This window comes from Cottoperca gobio, chromosome 17, assembly GCF_900634415.1.
Source record: "Cottoperca gobio chromosome 17, fCotGob3.1, whole genome shotgun sequence".
Taxonomy (NCBI): Eukaryota; Metazoa; Chordata; class Actinopteri; order Perciformes; family Bovichtidae; genus Cottoperca; species Cottoperca gobio.
In genome coordinates this window covers 19,417,238-19,432,058 of record NC_041371.1, presented here as the reverse complement: position 1 = coordinate 19,432,058, position 14,821 = coordinate 19,417,238, and the positions used below count along the sequence as shown (strand labels likewise).

The window sequence follows — 14,821 nt, the reverse complement described above, 5'->3', positions numbered from 1 at the left end:
TATTTAATTTCAAATGTGTCTCTTTTTTTAATCTAGTATGCACCAACGGTAGAGTCTGATTATCAACGGTGGTGGATTCTCACACAGACCTTAGTAACACTTGTATTCGTCAGCCCTCTTGTCCCAAGTGTGACCTCGTTTTCCAGAGATGAAGCCGTCCGTCCTCCTTCAACCTCGCACACGTTTCATTCAGCTTTCCCTCCCTCCCTTCGTCCCTCACTCCTTCCAGTGTCATCTATCATTTATAAATTGAAGGCCGGTCCGTAATGCGCCTGCTGTGAATGGGTGCTGTGAGCGATAATGACTGTAATCGAAAACGAAATTGAGGTCACTGGTATTTTCAATTGCGCCTGGTGAGAGGGGCTAAAGGAGAGCTTCGTCAAAAGGGCCCCAGGGTGCAGGCCAATAGAGCAGAATAGTGGACCAGTAGGAGTTCAAGGATGAACCCAGAGTGTGTGTCCAGGCAGTGGAAGGCCTGGGCATTTAAAAACAACAGAGGAATAAACTGTGTGAAATACATGTTCATTGAGCTGCTTTCTGTTGCTGATTGATATATCACACAACATGGACTGAAAGGGTCAAGCTATGAAATGCTCAACTGTAGTGCAGCAGATATTAAATATAGATTTGTTGTGCGCAGGCCAACAGAATATCGCCCATGAACAGTAATTATTTAGAGAAACAGATGTAGAAAGGTTTCATAAAAATGATTTATCAGCGTGCAGGGTGTACTTTCATTTACCAAATATGATTAAATAGATAAAGTAAATATAGTAATAATAAATATACTTCAATTAATTGTAAATATAGTAATGATAAATATGCTTAACTAGATAATACATGTAGTATTAATAAATATGCTTAAATCGATAGTATATATATAGTTATAAATATCCTTGAATAAAAAGAGTGGGAACGTGACGGGAATGATAAAAAGAGGCCCAAAATGGATCCCTGAGGGACCCCACAGGTGTTTTAATTTCAAGCATGGGCAAGTTGTTCCGGATGGAACCATATTAAGATGGGTTGCAATGTTTAGCTTATGTTATGAAATTCTTGCAGCTATTTTATAATAAAATCTCACCAGGCAAGGGGAGGGAGGTGATTATGCCCCCTGAGCTCCTGGGAGGCTTTTAATGTGAAACAGATGGAGGAAGTATTGGGTTTGCATTAAAAGCAAATTAGTGTAACAAGCACGAGGGAGTAAAATATGATCCAATCTCTCACTCTATTAAACAGAGTAGTTCTAAATCATGCATGTCTCTAATCATAACCTGTCTAAAATATGTGCAATACATTTGGAGTATTTAGAGCATTTGCAATACTAAAAGTATGTCGTACCCCACCACTCATGTCCCCTTCATGTCTCTCTCCTGCAGACCGTGGATATCCATAAGGAGAAGGTGGCACGTCGAGAGATCGGCATCCTGACCACAAATAAGAACACCGCTCGCACCCACAAGATCATCGCCCCGGGCAACATGGAGCGGCCGGTGCGCTACATTCGAAAGCCCATCGACTACACGCTGCTGGACGATGTGGGGCACGGCGTCAAAGTAAGACATTTATTGGTCATTATGTCAAAATTTACCCTTTACAGTTTGTTTCAGTGTAAAACAAAACAGACTCAATGCATTAATTTAGTCAGATCAAGAGCACCCTAGTTTCTGTGCACTTTTAGTTACTTTTACTTTTAGTATTCTAGCTTCACCACAACCAGAGTGTTGCAAAATCATTACTTTGATTTATCGTCTTAATTCCACTGTTAATCAATTTTGCTAGACAGGAAAACACACACTTAGTCGAGTTCACACTCCGCACTTCCATGTGAACAAGCCGACTGTCTCCCTTCGTAATTCACTCGCACTGTAAGCCGATCAATACGCTGGCCTTTTAGTTAATTAAGTACAGAAACACCTAGAAATGTATCAAACACTCGCCTGAGAAGGAGATTTGAAGTTGGTAGCTGACTGTGGCTGTGCCTGTCAGAGGTTTTGTTCATGCCCAGTAACAACTTCCTAAGCTGGAAGTTAATAAAAAAGTGTGTGTTTGAGTGTGTAGTGCTCAGAGTGTGAGACATCTTGGCCAAGTTCTACTCACACCCTCCATTGAATTGTGGAAAAATATTCTTTCAACCCCTTTCCGGCTCCTTCTTCAATTTTTTATTCTCTCTCCCCATGGTCCATCTCGCCACCTCCCCTCTTCTTCATCTCCTCTTTTATGTTCCATTCTGTGTGTGTTTTTGCTTGCGTGTGAGTGTATACACACCATTATGCGCATTGATTGCTGGTGTCACACAGTTCCGCAGCTTGTTTGAGTCGCCCTCTTCATCCCTCTCCCCCCTGTCTGTCTCTGCTGAGATACTGGCTGTCCGCTGATTTTCAAACATCCGCTGATTCGAATTGAAAAGCCGGAGTTTCCTCCTCTGAGAGCTGGCTCACACGGAGGCAGATTTGGCATGGCCCACTATGCAAATGAAGCATCATTCATGAATGACAAATGATGGATCTGTGCAGAATTCAGTGCAGATCAGTGTAGATGCTAGAACATATGCACACTTTTGTTTCCTTTTCATATACACAAGCATAGAAAAACATCATCATGGTGCCAGCACTTAAACAACCATGACAATGTAGAGTGACTCATTTTTGGCATGTCTACATTTGGATAGCACCTTTAATTCAATCAGGTTTAGTTATTTTGATGAATGTCAGATCATCATTGTAGGAAGGATTCTGGTTGGTTCATTTGAAATTCTCTGTGATTTCTCTGTCTGGCTTTTCTGTGTGTGTGTGTGTGCGTGCGTGCGTGTGTGCGTGTGTGTGCGGCTGCATTTTTGTTCATGGAAGTGCAGTTGTCTGGCTCGGTGCACACAGAAATGCATATCACATTCCGTATATTCCCCCCAGAACACACACACGTCTGTGCATAATTCATAAGGATTAATATTATTTCATACTCACCACTGCATTCCTAACACTAGATATACAAGTACTTTATTCTGAGAAGTATATGAAATGTATGTTTGTCTGTGTATTTGCTTTTGTGTACATGTCCGTGGCGTGTTATGGCATCTTATTAGCACTCCCATCTTTACAGCCTAGTTCCTCCTGGCTGTGGTGGATTCCCTCGAGCGTTCAAGGCATGATCATTACCCCTCTGCCTTTCGTCCACACAGCCAGGGGAACTCACTCATGGGTAGATGGGAAGTCAGACACATGGAAAGACCCATTCACACATTTACGGATGACTGTGCTCACCCCCTCTACCTTAACAGCCTTTATTGGCATTACTGGCAGTTACCAGGGTGACATCGTTTCAGCCACATTACAGCCACTCCGACAGTCTGAACACCTCACTGCTGTTATTTAAGACCTCGCTGTGTTTTACTGCTCTTTTTTTTCATAGTGCAACACTTTAAACCACAGCAGAGCCGCATGTCGCTCAGGCACTGCTGGTGTGTCTGGCGATTAAAATGATTCTCATTCTGATTACAGTCACACACAAGTCTAGACACTGACACACACAGAAAACTCACACACACACGAGCACGGTTAGTGAGTAGTTTCACTACGTGTATTTGTGTTGGTAATATTTATTTTTTATAACATTTTATTTACATTAGTCTGCAGTGCATAATATAAAATGGAATAATTATATATACATTATATATGATGATTACAGACTTCCACTACGTTTCCTACTCCCTTACTTTGTCATTATGCTCTTTCAATTTTATATACTGTATATAAAAATGCATTCATGAAGAATAGATGGGCTTCATGCATGCTGCCTAAAATTCCCACTTGCTCTCACTAAACCATTAACCAATGAGCATATCTTGTTTTCTGTCTTCCCTTATTGCCTGCGTGCACTCAGTGGCTTAAGGCCAAGGTAAGATATGGTTGTCTTTCTCTTTCTTTTTGTCATGATAAAACTAGTCAAGGTATCCAAGTATCCAATACAACTGTTTCTCATTTTTTAAACATATACTAGGATTTTACATTTTAATTACACAGGATTGGACTTTCATGGAACAAATATGATTCCATTATAAAGCTGATTTACGATGAACAAAGCAGTATGATTACACAGTATGTATGTATCTATTGTTTCCTGTTTAACACTCACAAGGTCACCAGTTGTAATGAATCCAACCTTTATAAACATTTATAAACCTGGTGTGAAATTCTACCATGAATATATAATAGGCTCAACTCTATATGTTACAGTAAATGTAGAAAAGTGGTAACAGGAGGTATGAAAACCTTAATATTTACAGATATAGCTCTTAACACATGGTACTCTTTCCTTTTATATCTTCATCATTATCGCGAGGGATATTCTCTGTCTCCCTTCAGATCTCTTGTCTCTGTCTTTATCTGTCTGTCGCCAGTGTTTCTCCAGAAAGTGATGCTCTGTTGAAATTTAAGATGAGATGCTCATTTGAAACTAACGTTTGACTTCGTCACTATATGTTTGAGTGACTCCTCCTCAGCCTTACAGGGGAAACACTGGTGGCAGCTACTCAGATTATACAAAAGCAATGTTTTAACTTGTCTCTGCTCCTCTAGCAACATGGGAACAATGCAGCAGGACGAGGAGGAGGAGGAGGAGGGACACTTTCCAGGACCACCCCTCCCACACAGAAACCCCCAAGCCCCCCCATGGCTGGTCGTGGTACCCTGGGGTAAGAACATACAGCTGTAGCAGTAGCTTTGAAAATACTTTCATAATTTAGTCTGTGCATAAGTATTCTTGCACAAACGGAAAAATTAGTTGTTGTTTTTTTTTGTTCTGTACCATTATACCATTGTACCTTTTATGTGTTACAATACAGCCAGTTTGAGACTATTCTTACGTTTCAAAATGGTTGTTTATAACACCAGCAGCACCTGACCATGGCTCCATAAACATTGTCTGTAAAAGCCCAAAGTACCTCCTCACTTCATGAAAACATTGAGAATTAACTGTCCCCTTGGCTATGTTTATCTGTTTCCAGGCGTAACACTCCTTACAAGACCCTGGAGCCAGTGAAGCCTCCAGTGGTGCCCAATGACTACATGACGAGCCCGGCCCGACTGGGCAACCAGCACAGCCCTGCACGCACAGCCTCTCTCAACCAGAGGCCCAGGACACACAGGTAGCACACACCCTCTGTTCTTATACTGGGAATGAACATGTAATAAACGTGTACCTGGAAGAAACATTTCACCTAATACACATGAGATATTAGAGCTCAGTGAATGTAATGCAGATCAATTTAGTTACATGCTACAATTCTCCTCAAGAAAATAAATAAATACACATGTAGCAGGCAGCTCTATGGTATGGTGGTAAATGAAAATAAACAATATGTACCCCTTTTAAGCCTTTTCAAGCAGACATGTTGACCTTAAAACATTAACACTGTTAACTCTGTTCTATATAAGTGTCCCAGTGAGCCAGCATGCACAGTACCAGGACCCTGAAACTGAAGCAGCCACATTGGAATTCAGTTATATCTCTATATATAATTATGTTCACCTGTACATGTGAACATGTCTTCTGTGGCTGTTAACCTGTGAGTTATTCCTCTAAAAGGCCCCACTACACGCCCACTTCCTTCACTCCCACAGGTGCTTTCAATAATGCCTAATTAGACCTCCTCATGACTGTGTGGGCGTTCTTAATTGATTGACATCTGACACTGACGAGTCTAGACGAATAAACGACGCAAAAATACAAAGTACTCGCCTGCGAATAGTATGTGTCGAAGCATATTTATTTTTTGTCTCTAATGCTTGCTTATAATAACTACCGTATATAATAACTATATATATATATATAACTATATAATAACTATAAACACTAATGTTTAAAATTCACAGAGATAATAAATGATACATGTTCACATTTGCATCCAGCATCTAAAGGCAAAGTGGAAGTACTCCTGTATTCTGAGCGTTTCAGATTTGAACTTGGTCCTTCATGCATTCCAGACCAGCCTTGGCTCTCGTGTTGTTTTTGTTACACTGTGTAACTGCTAATGTGACTGTGTGCTCCCAGATCTGTGCCCAGTGCTCGTGTGTGAATGTGCCAGACGGTGCATTCACAGAACTGTGAATCTGTTGCCACAGTGACGGGAATATGAGACAGAATGACATATGAGGGAGTAATGATATTATGTCAAACGCTGTCGTGTAATTAAGTTTGTCTCACACATAATGATCCCCACATAGACTCTTTCTAACGCTGTCTCTCTCTCTCTGCAGCGGCAGCAGTGGTGGTAGTGGCAGCAGGGAGAACAGTGGAGGCAGTGCAGTCGGTATCCCTATAGCAGTTCCCACCCCCTCCCCTCCCAGTATGGGGCAAGGTGAGTCCTGGCAGCTGCACCCTCCTCTCTGCCTCTCTTTGGTCTATTCTTCCCCGGAGCTTTTTCAATCACTCAAACATCATCACATTCACTCAGATTTACTTTTCCCATGTGAAACAGATGGGATTAAAATGTGGGCAGACAATACTATTAATAACACAACAACATTTCATACAAATTGAACGTTACATTCATATTGCTAAGTGAAGACATTGTAGGGATGTACGGTATATATCCGGCCTATAAATTATCGTCCAATAATTCTAGTGTCTCAGGTTGTATTTTAACCTAATGAAAGAACGTTGCAGGTAAGCAGTAATATTGTACAAATATATTCAAAAATCAGGTTTTGCTCTATCATACATTAAATATACAATAAAGAAACTACTGTGCAGACAAGCGTTTAGAGCAGTGGGCCCTGAGAAGCAAGTTGAAGTGGTTAAGAATAGGATTATGAGTGTTTTTGCATAAAATGTTTTTTATTGTACTATTTTTCATGTTTATTTATTTATATATTTGTTATCTCTGTGGCCCCGTAATGTGAGTAAACTGTATTTAAATGTTCTTATCATACCAGCAGCAGCTTATTATTATTTTACTCACATTATGGAAATATACTGAAAATGAATGAGAAAACTACTGATTCAAGTAAGTAACGCTGTGTTCCCATGTCTCTCTTCTCCTCTCTCCTCTTCTCTTCTCCTCTCCTCTCTTCTCTTCTCCTCCTCTCCTCTCCTCTTCTCTTCTCCTCTCCTCTCTTCTCTTCTATTCTCTTCTCTTCTCCTCTCCTCTCTTCTCTTCTATTCTCCTCTCTTCTCCTCTCCTCTCTTCTCTTCTCTTCTCTTCTCTTCTCTTCTCTTCTCTCCTCTCCCTTTTCTCCTCTCTTCTCCTCTCTTCTCTTCTCCTCTCCTCCTCTCCTCTTCTCTTCTCCTCTCCTCTCTTCTCCTCTCTTCTCCTCCTCTCCTCTTCTCTTCTCCTCTCCTCTCCTCTCTTCTCCTCCTCTCCTCTTCTCTCCTCTCCTCTCTTCTCTTCTCCTCTCTCTCTCCTCCTCTTCTCCTCTTCTCTCCTCTCCTCTTCTCTCCTCTCCTCTCTTCTCTCTCCTCTCCTCTCCTCTCCTTTCCTGCAGTGGTGACATCCTTGGCCTCAGTGCTCCAGGGCCCCGGCTTGGGTCCCATACCCATGTCCCAGTTCGGCACCATCTCCCGCCAGGTCTCCCGTCACAACTCTTCCACCACCTCTTCGGCCTCCATGGTGTCAGCCACTGGAACATACCGCCGCGCACCCTCTGTCTCCTCCCAGCAGCCCCACATCAACGGGGGCCCCGCCTACCCACAGAACTCAGGTACCTCGGGTTCAATACATTTGTTCTTTAATAATGTATGCATGTTATAAATGGTCTGCTTTACTACATGGTTGGTGTGTAGAAAGAGTTGTATCTACTCTCATGAAACCTCTACATATACAGTACATTTCAGCCTGCTCCTGCAGTAGATATGTTTAGTGCAGAGAGGAAGATTTTATTATTGTACCGTCCATTCATGGCAGTGTCACCTGGGTCTAAAATATATGCATGGGGCCTCGTGCTTCCAGAGGCTAAAGAAATGATGGACCATAATTACAGAAGTCAGTTGTTGAACCCTTCCCACCTCAGTGCTGCCGTGCGGAGTGTTTAGTTGCTGTTTGTAATTGAGTTATGACATTATCACTTCAGACAGCTGCAGAAGGCTTCTTGTTCAGGAGAGACAGGCAGGAGGCATTTCAGGACAGAAGACCGATAAATAGCTGCTAGCTGACAGGACATATGCATATTTTCCTGTCAGAAGAGTAGAATTTATTTTGGCAGGCTTCACTCTGAGCCATTCTCCTCTAATGGCTTCTCCCTCTCAAAGGACAAGCATCTTCCTTGGCACAAAAAGAGGAGGCTGTTTGTCTGGATAATGATGCAGAGCCGCATCAACCAGGGACTTTAACTGGGACAGCATATGATCTCTGTGATGTCTACTCATTGAAATTTAATCGAAGTGCGAGATACGTTTGGATTAGAAGTTTTACAGCACAAACAGACAGTTCCGGTACACGAGGGAGCTCATTGATCTCACGGGGTGCAGCTGTGGGTGGATGTGGCTCTGCGGTGAGAGCAGGGTGGAATAACAAGACATTACTGCCCAGTGAGGTTACAGGCGCCCGTCCATTACATGTGATTTATGAGTCAGACCTGCCGTGTGTGTGTGTGTGTGTGTGTGTGTGTGTGTGTGTGTGTGTGTGTGTGTGTGTGTGTGTGTGTGTGTGTGTTTGAGTGAGGACAGCTTTGACTCTCTTTGTTTGTTTGTTGATTTATCTGCTTTTTTAAGACAATGCAGAAAAACAAGCTACATTGAATGTAGAGGCAGAACATGGAGATAATATGAATGGGTGAAAAGGGTGTGAATAAACTAAATGTTGCACTTGATCCAGACATACTTTGCTAATTGAGCATTTAACACTCAAATTGTTGTAAGCAGTCATTTTGACTTTTAAATACCCAAGTGAGAGATCAATGCATGTAGTGTGATATCTTTTAGAAAAACAAATAACATCAACATTACATCATGTTTCATTATAGCCAGCATCATCAATATTCATATCATCACGTATAGTTAACTGGCCATGACGTTCATTTTGACCATTTTGAAATTTATATTTGAAATAACTTTTTTGAATAAATAAATATAATCCTGTTTCATAAATGTTATCAACCATACGAAAGATTAACAATAGAGTAACTTGCTGTGATCAATATGACCTTTTATGCCCTAAACAGGTCAAAATGACCATATTTGATCTTTGATTTTTGTGTAATTTATCTAAAAGAAAACCCATTTCAAATGAAAATACAAAAACCTTTAGGAAAAGTCAGGTGCCAACAGGATTGTATTTCTTTTAATCAACAAGATTATTGCACATTTACCTTTCAAAACGGTCAAAATGAGCGTCATGGCTGTTGTAGTGTTGATGAAATGATCAGATACAGATGCGGCAGCTCTACTTGTAAATACTTTCTTTTTAAGATCACATATCTCTGCTCTGTTATTCCTACCACACAGCTCCTGAGCTGTCACCTTGCTTTGCTGTCTCACTGTAGCAGCAACCTATTGCTCGCTACATCCTTTTGCTTTTGACATAAAAATGGATGCTGATGAGGTAGATTCTCAGACCGGGGTGAGATGAATGCCTCTTTAGCCCAGCTTGAGAAACGCAGCATAAAAGAAGACTGATTGGAAGTCTGTACATGAGTTGCTCAGCAATGCTTCCTGCACTATTTCGCTCTCTCACAAGCTTTTTTTTGTCTTTCTCCATTCTGTGTTTGGACTTTATCTCCTCCATTATGTCTATTTGCTCTTCCCCTGTCATTGTGTGTCTCCCTGTCCACCACCTCCATCGCTCTCTCTGCCGCTTTGTTGCCGCTCCAGTGTCTGTGGCTCCTCCGCCTCCTCCTCCAATGGTGCAGCTGACCCCACAGATCCCTCTGACCGGCTTTGTGGCCAGAATGCAGGAGAGCAGTAAGTAGAAAATCCATACAAAAAACATGCGCATGCACTCAGTTAAGCAGATATATTCAAATAAATCCATTATATCGAAGATCTGTGTTCCTAAAAAGGATGACTATACACATTCACACAGAGTATAAATGTTGCCTTTGCGCCAAGAAAGCGGTAGGTAGAACAATTGCAAAGAGAAAAAAATCAAATAAAAAGTTCAGACCGTGAGCTACAGATCCTGACGGACAGGCGCAGAGGTCTTTCTCAAAACCTCAGGCAAGGAATTTAAACGTGACGCAGAGAAACCGTAGTTTTGATTTAATGTTCCAGTCTGTCGATGTAGTTTTCAAACGCACACCTTAAGACTGTAAAATAATAATAATTTGTGTATATATTAAAGTGTATTCATCACTTTTCAAGCCATACACACAAAGAGCTTTCCAAGGTCAGGAAATTCAAAAACCATGAGCAGTATTCGGGATGATTGCAAGAGGTCAATTACTTATTAAAAGCAACATGGCTTAATTTGAAGTGTGACACGCCTTCTAAATGTTCTTCAGTTACCTTTAACTCTCAGCAGACGCTAATAACTTCACTGTGTCTGTGTGGGGCTATTAGCACTCATCTAGTTTTTGCAATGAGGCTGATTTGAATAAAAAGGTATGTATGCATATTACCAGACTTAAACACATGCAAATAGCACAGCAGCAGCGAGACTCTCTTGGCTCTGCAGCACAGTCAGCGTGCGTCTCACCTTTTGCGGGTGCTTTGAGAATTACTCCGTTTCTTCTGCTCTTATTTGTGCAGGTTTAGCAGCCACGCTATCCTTTTGTGAATTCTCCCTTTAATGTATTGAATGACCTACATTATAAATCTCATACCGACCTAAATTTATTCAAATCACAATTTTCACCGAATGTCCGTAAAGTGGTACCACAAGCGCTATGTTTATCATCGTCCAATCTGCTAAATCTATCTTGATACAGATGTAAGATTTTTCATGGCATCTTTTATCAGTGCTCTGAAGCTGTGCACACACCGCCTCACTTCAGCACTCTGCTCTGTGGCTTGCTACACCTTTTCTTGCACTGTATTTGGGGTCGAGGGGGAGCACACGATCCTCGGATGACTGTCTGTTGCCATGGTGACGGATCACTAAAAGCATGCGTCCTGTCCTTTCTGTCCACTGAGGAGAGAAAATGTGACCTGATGCCGTGTCCTGATTCTCCATCCGCCTGTCTGAAGGAATGCAGCCGGAGCGATCTAACAGTCAGACGTGATGCGGGCTGCCACACTCCTACACTCCTGCATACGAGTCATACAGTCCAATAAAGAATAGACTATGCCTTAAACCTTAAACCAGTAACAAGCACATTCTATAAAGGACTGTAAGCCCATATCTATCAAGCTTTTACCTTTTATTCTTCTAAACAGCCGAGTTCTGGGAAGTCTTTCTCCGTAGAAGCAGGAAGTGATGCATTTTACATGCTTCTGCGGTGATTAATATGTTAATAGAAGGAGACCCGGGTAGTTAGTATGACCAGCGATAGCCACTCTTGAGTGCAGAGACAAAGAGTGCCACAGTCAAAATGAGGTCACAGCACTGAACAGAACAACAACAACAATAAGCCAAGATATATTACTACTTAAACTCTGGATAACACTTACAAACAGGTGCTCGTGCTTTTCAAATGATTTTCAAGAGCGAATGTTTTGCCTTTTCTCTCCGCCTGGATCGTAATTTACTATTAATACAGTTTGTATTCGTCCTTGCCAACTACCTAGCATACGTGTGAACTCAATGTCACGGTACTGTGTTTACTCAGAGCTTAAAGGGGGCAATGGATTGGACTAATAACATCAAAGAGATGTATTGTTATATAGTTAAAAATAGGTATGTGAGCAGATTTGAATTGAAGGGATGCATTCAATCCAGTCCTGTGGTGCATTGTGGCAGGTTGTTTAATTCAAGAGCAGGCTTATGCATTAGTTAGAGAAGTTTTTTTTATTTGATCACTGGACTTGTGGCAGCCTGCAGGGAGACTCGCTCCAAGAGGACACTTGTTTAAGAGACTGGAGACTGTAGCACCAGTGAAAGAGTGTCAGGACAAAGTGAAGCTTTTCAAATCCCACTTCCAGTAAAACACTTCCAGTAAAGCACTTTGTACTTGTGTGAACACACATAGAGAGACGAAGCGTTAGCCTTCAGACACAGGAGCACACTGACCGTCACAAAACTCACTCAAGGGAATATTTTGTTTTGTTTAGCCTCAATATATTTTTATTTTAATACTTTAGTGCAATAAATAAATAAACTCAATATTTCCCTAGCAGAGTTTTATTCCTGGCGGTATGGAGAAGGCTTTAAAAACAGCATTTAGACCTTCAGGTTGGGAAACATAATGTACAAGAAAATATAACGGAACAATTAAAGGAATACTTCATCCACAAAAGGATGGTTTTTATTCACCTTGTAGGCATGTGAGAACAACAAAGGACTCACTAGAGCACAGGTTGACATATACAAATGATCATTTTGTGGGTGAAGTATTCCTGGGAAATATCCAAGGTGAACAGGCTGAGGCAGGTGTTGGTGTTGTCCTTTAATAAAAGGACAACACCAACCCCGGCCTCAGCCTGTTCACCTTGCTGTCGTCTGGCAACAGATACACAAGTATCTGCTGCGAGACTACAGAGTCTCTCCTCAGGCTGTGAGACTCCTGAACTCATCCTGCAAACTCCAACATAAAAAGAGCTTTCTGACTTTTCTTTTGCAGCAAAATGGGATTATTACATATAATTATTATATCATTTTGTACAATGATGATACATTTCTTGAACCTTAACTGAATAAATGAATTATGAGCGTTGGACTTGATGACCTCAGTATTTCTAAAACTCATTTCCACAGCGTCTGAATGGTGGTGTTAGGACGGCCTTACTAAAGAGCTCAAAGGCCCTGCGCTGCCCTCTAGTGAACATTTAAATGCAGAAGTCTCCAGAGTAACGAGGTTCATAAAGGTTTCCGTTGGTTGTCGTAATAGAAAAGGTTATTTGATAATATGTACCGGTATTCTAGTTTAAAGACTAGAACACGATGTTACTTATATCTTATTCAAATAAAGTCCAATTGTCTTTCTACACAGTGAAGTTGGTTGTTATAGAATCATGTTATTGTTACAGATTGCTCTGCCATGTCGGACTCTGACCCAATCCAGCTCCAAAAAATGAATAAATAAATAAAATGATTGAATTTTGAACACAAACTGTGCTGCAGGCTGCTGTACTTTGAGATTGACTGTGACAGAGATGAGCGGTGCACTCCTTCTCTCTGATGTTCCTGTCCTCTCCCTGATTCTCCATCACCTCCGCTGTCTGTCCTCTTTCAGTAACAGACAGCCCCGCCCCGCCTCCTCCGCCTCCCCCAGAGGACATGGGTGTGTTTGAGGAGCCCTCTCCCCCTCCTCCTCCCCCACCTGTGGACTATGAGGAAGAGGATGCCGCACTGCTTAATTACAGCGACCCCTACGCTGACGGAGACCCCCTGTGGGCCCCCAAGACTTTTTTAGAGAAAGGTTAGTCACCGGGAATACAACTTTTATTTTTCATGTTCTTCATTGAACTCATGTTAAAGGTTCCGTTGGTGACTTTAATGAAAATAACTTTTTGTCTTATTGTACTGACTCTTGTCTCTGCCTCCTCCTAAAGCTACTGAAGGCATTTGCAAGATTCCACCGCGCCTGAAGGAGAAACAACCAATAAGAGCCGAGGAGTCTCTAACGCTCTGCTCGTGAATACGAACTAACTGGCAGCGCTGATCAAATATAAATCTAGATTCTGTTACTGCCTCACCTTTTTCTCTCCTCAAATGTTTTCAGAAACATATTTTAGCGCACTGTCAAGCTGTAAAATGAGAATGTTTGCTCCGCTCGTGGGCTGTTCTTGGTTTTGGATCAACAGTTTTTAACATGGCGGGTGGGTGACACACTTTTACATTTTACAGCTAAACGGTACACTAACATATAGGTGAGAAATAGACGATGCAGTATCAGAATCTTGATTCATAGTTGATCAGCGCTGCCTAGTTTGATCAGAGTTCACGGGCAGTGAGCAGATTCCTCGGCTGTGATTGGTTGGTGGATGCCAATGCCTTCAGGAGAGGAACCTGAATATCTCTTCTGTCGGGATAAAGTGACCGTTTCAGCAAATATGATAAAAACTTATTTTCCTAAAAGTTACTAACTGAACCTTTTAATGTTCGTTTACATTTTCGTAATAATCACTTTCTATGTTTGTTGTCTCCCAGTTGTGGCCATCTACGACTACAGCAAGGACAAGGAGGACGAGCTGTCCTTCATGGAAGGATCCATCATCTACATAATCAAGAAAAACGATGACGGCTGGTTCGAAGGTGTCTCCAACGGCGTCACCGGACTCTTCCCAGGAAACTACGTCGAGTCGATCATGCACTATGCTGACTAAAAATGAAAAAAAAAAAAATACCCCAAATGGCACTGCAGTTTTGAACAGAGGTAAAAGCGCTGATGTAACGCACTTCATACAGCTCCCATTTCCAATGAAGTGCCATGGTGGATTTTCAAATGGTTTTCTTTTGGGGGGCTTGTGCTTGCACAGTTTTGTTATGCTCCAAAAAAAAAAAAAAAGTGGCGTACAAAGAAGGGTGCTCAAGCTTCAGACCGGGGTCTGATGGTTTACACTGCGGAAGAAAGGGAGGAGATAAACACCGTTTTGCTACCACTGTTACATCTCTGGTACCACTCATTACACTTTAAAGGGGACATGTCGTGCTCATTTTCAGGTTCATACTTGTGTTTTGGGTTTCTGCTAGAACATGTTTACAAGCTTTAATGTTCAAGAAACACATTATATTTCTCAAACTGTCTGTCTGAAGATACCTGTATTCACCATCTGTCTGAAACGCTCTGTT

The 14,821-nt window shown here is 41.7% G+C and overlaps 1 protein-coding gene across 5 annotated transcripts in view; it reads left to right on the top strand.

The window, feature by feature from the left end:
• Positions 1-14,537, top strand: part of LOC115022169 (abl interactor 1-like) — a 26,273-nt gene extending 11,736 nt beyond the window's left edge. Inside the window, exons 3-11 of one of the 5 annotated variants that reach the window (XM_029453073.1) lie at positions 1,380-1,556; positions 3,880-3,894; positions 4,575-4,690; positions 5,003-5,143; positions 6,255-6,355; positions 7,482-7,697; positions 9,805-9,894; positions 13,263-13,448; positions 14,180-14,537. In XM_029453073.1, the coding sequence (XP_029308933.1) occupies positions 1,380-1,556; positions 3,880-3,894; positions 4,575-4,690; positions 5,003-5,143; positions 6,255-6,355; positions 7,482-7,697; positions 9,805-9,894; positions 13,263-13,448; positions 14,180-14,355 (1,218 nt within the window). In that variant the 3' untranslated portion in view covers positions 14,356-14,537. Of the gene's footprint in view, positions 1-1,379; positions 1,557-3,879; positions 3,895-4,574; positions 4,691-5,002; positions 5,144-6,254; positions 6,356-7,481; positions 7,698-9,804; positions 9,895-13,150; positions 13,449-14,179 lie in introns of those variants that run through there. The other 4 variants (XM_029453074.1, XM_029453075.1, XM_029453077.1 and 1 more) reach the window with 4 other exon arrangements.
• The last annotated feature ends 284 nt before the right edge of the window (positions 14,538-14,821 follow it).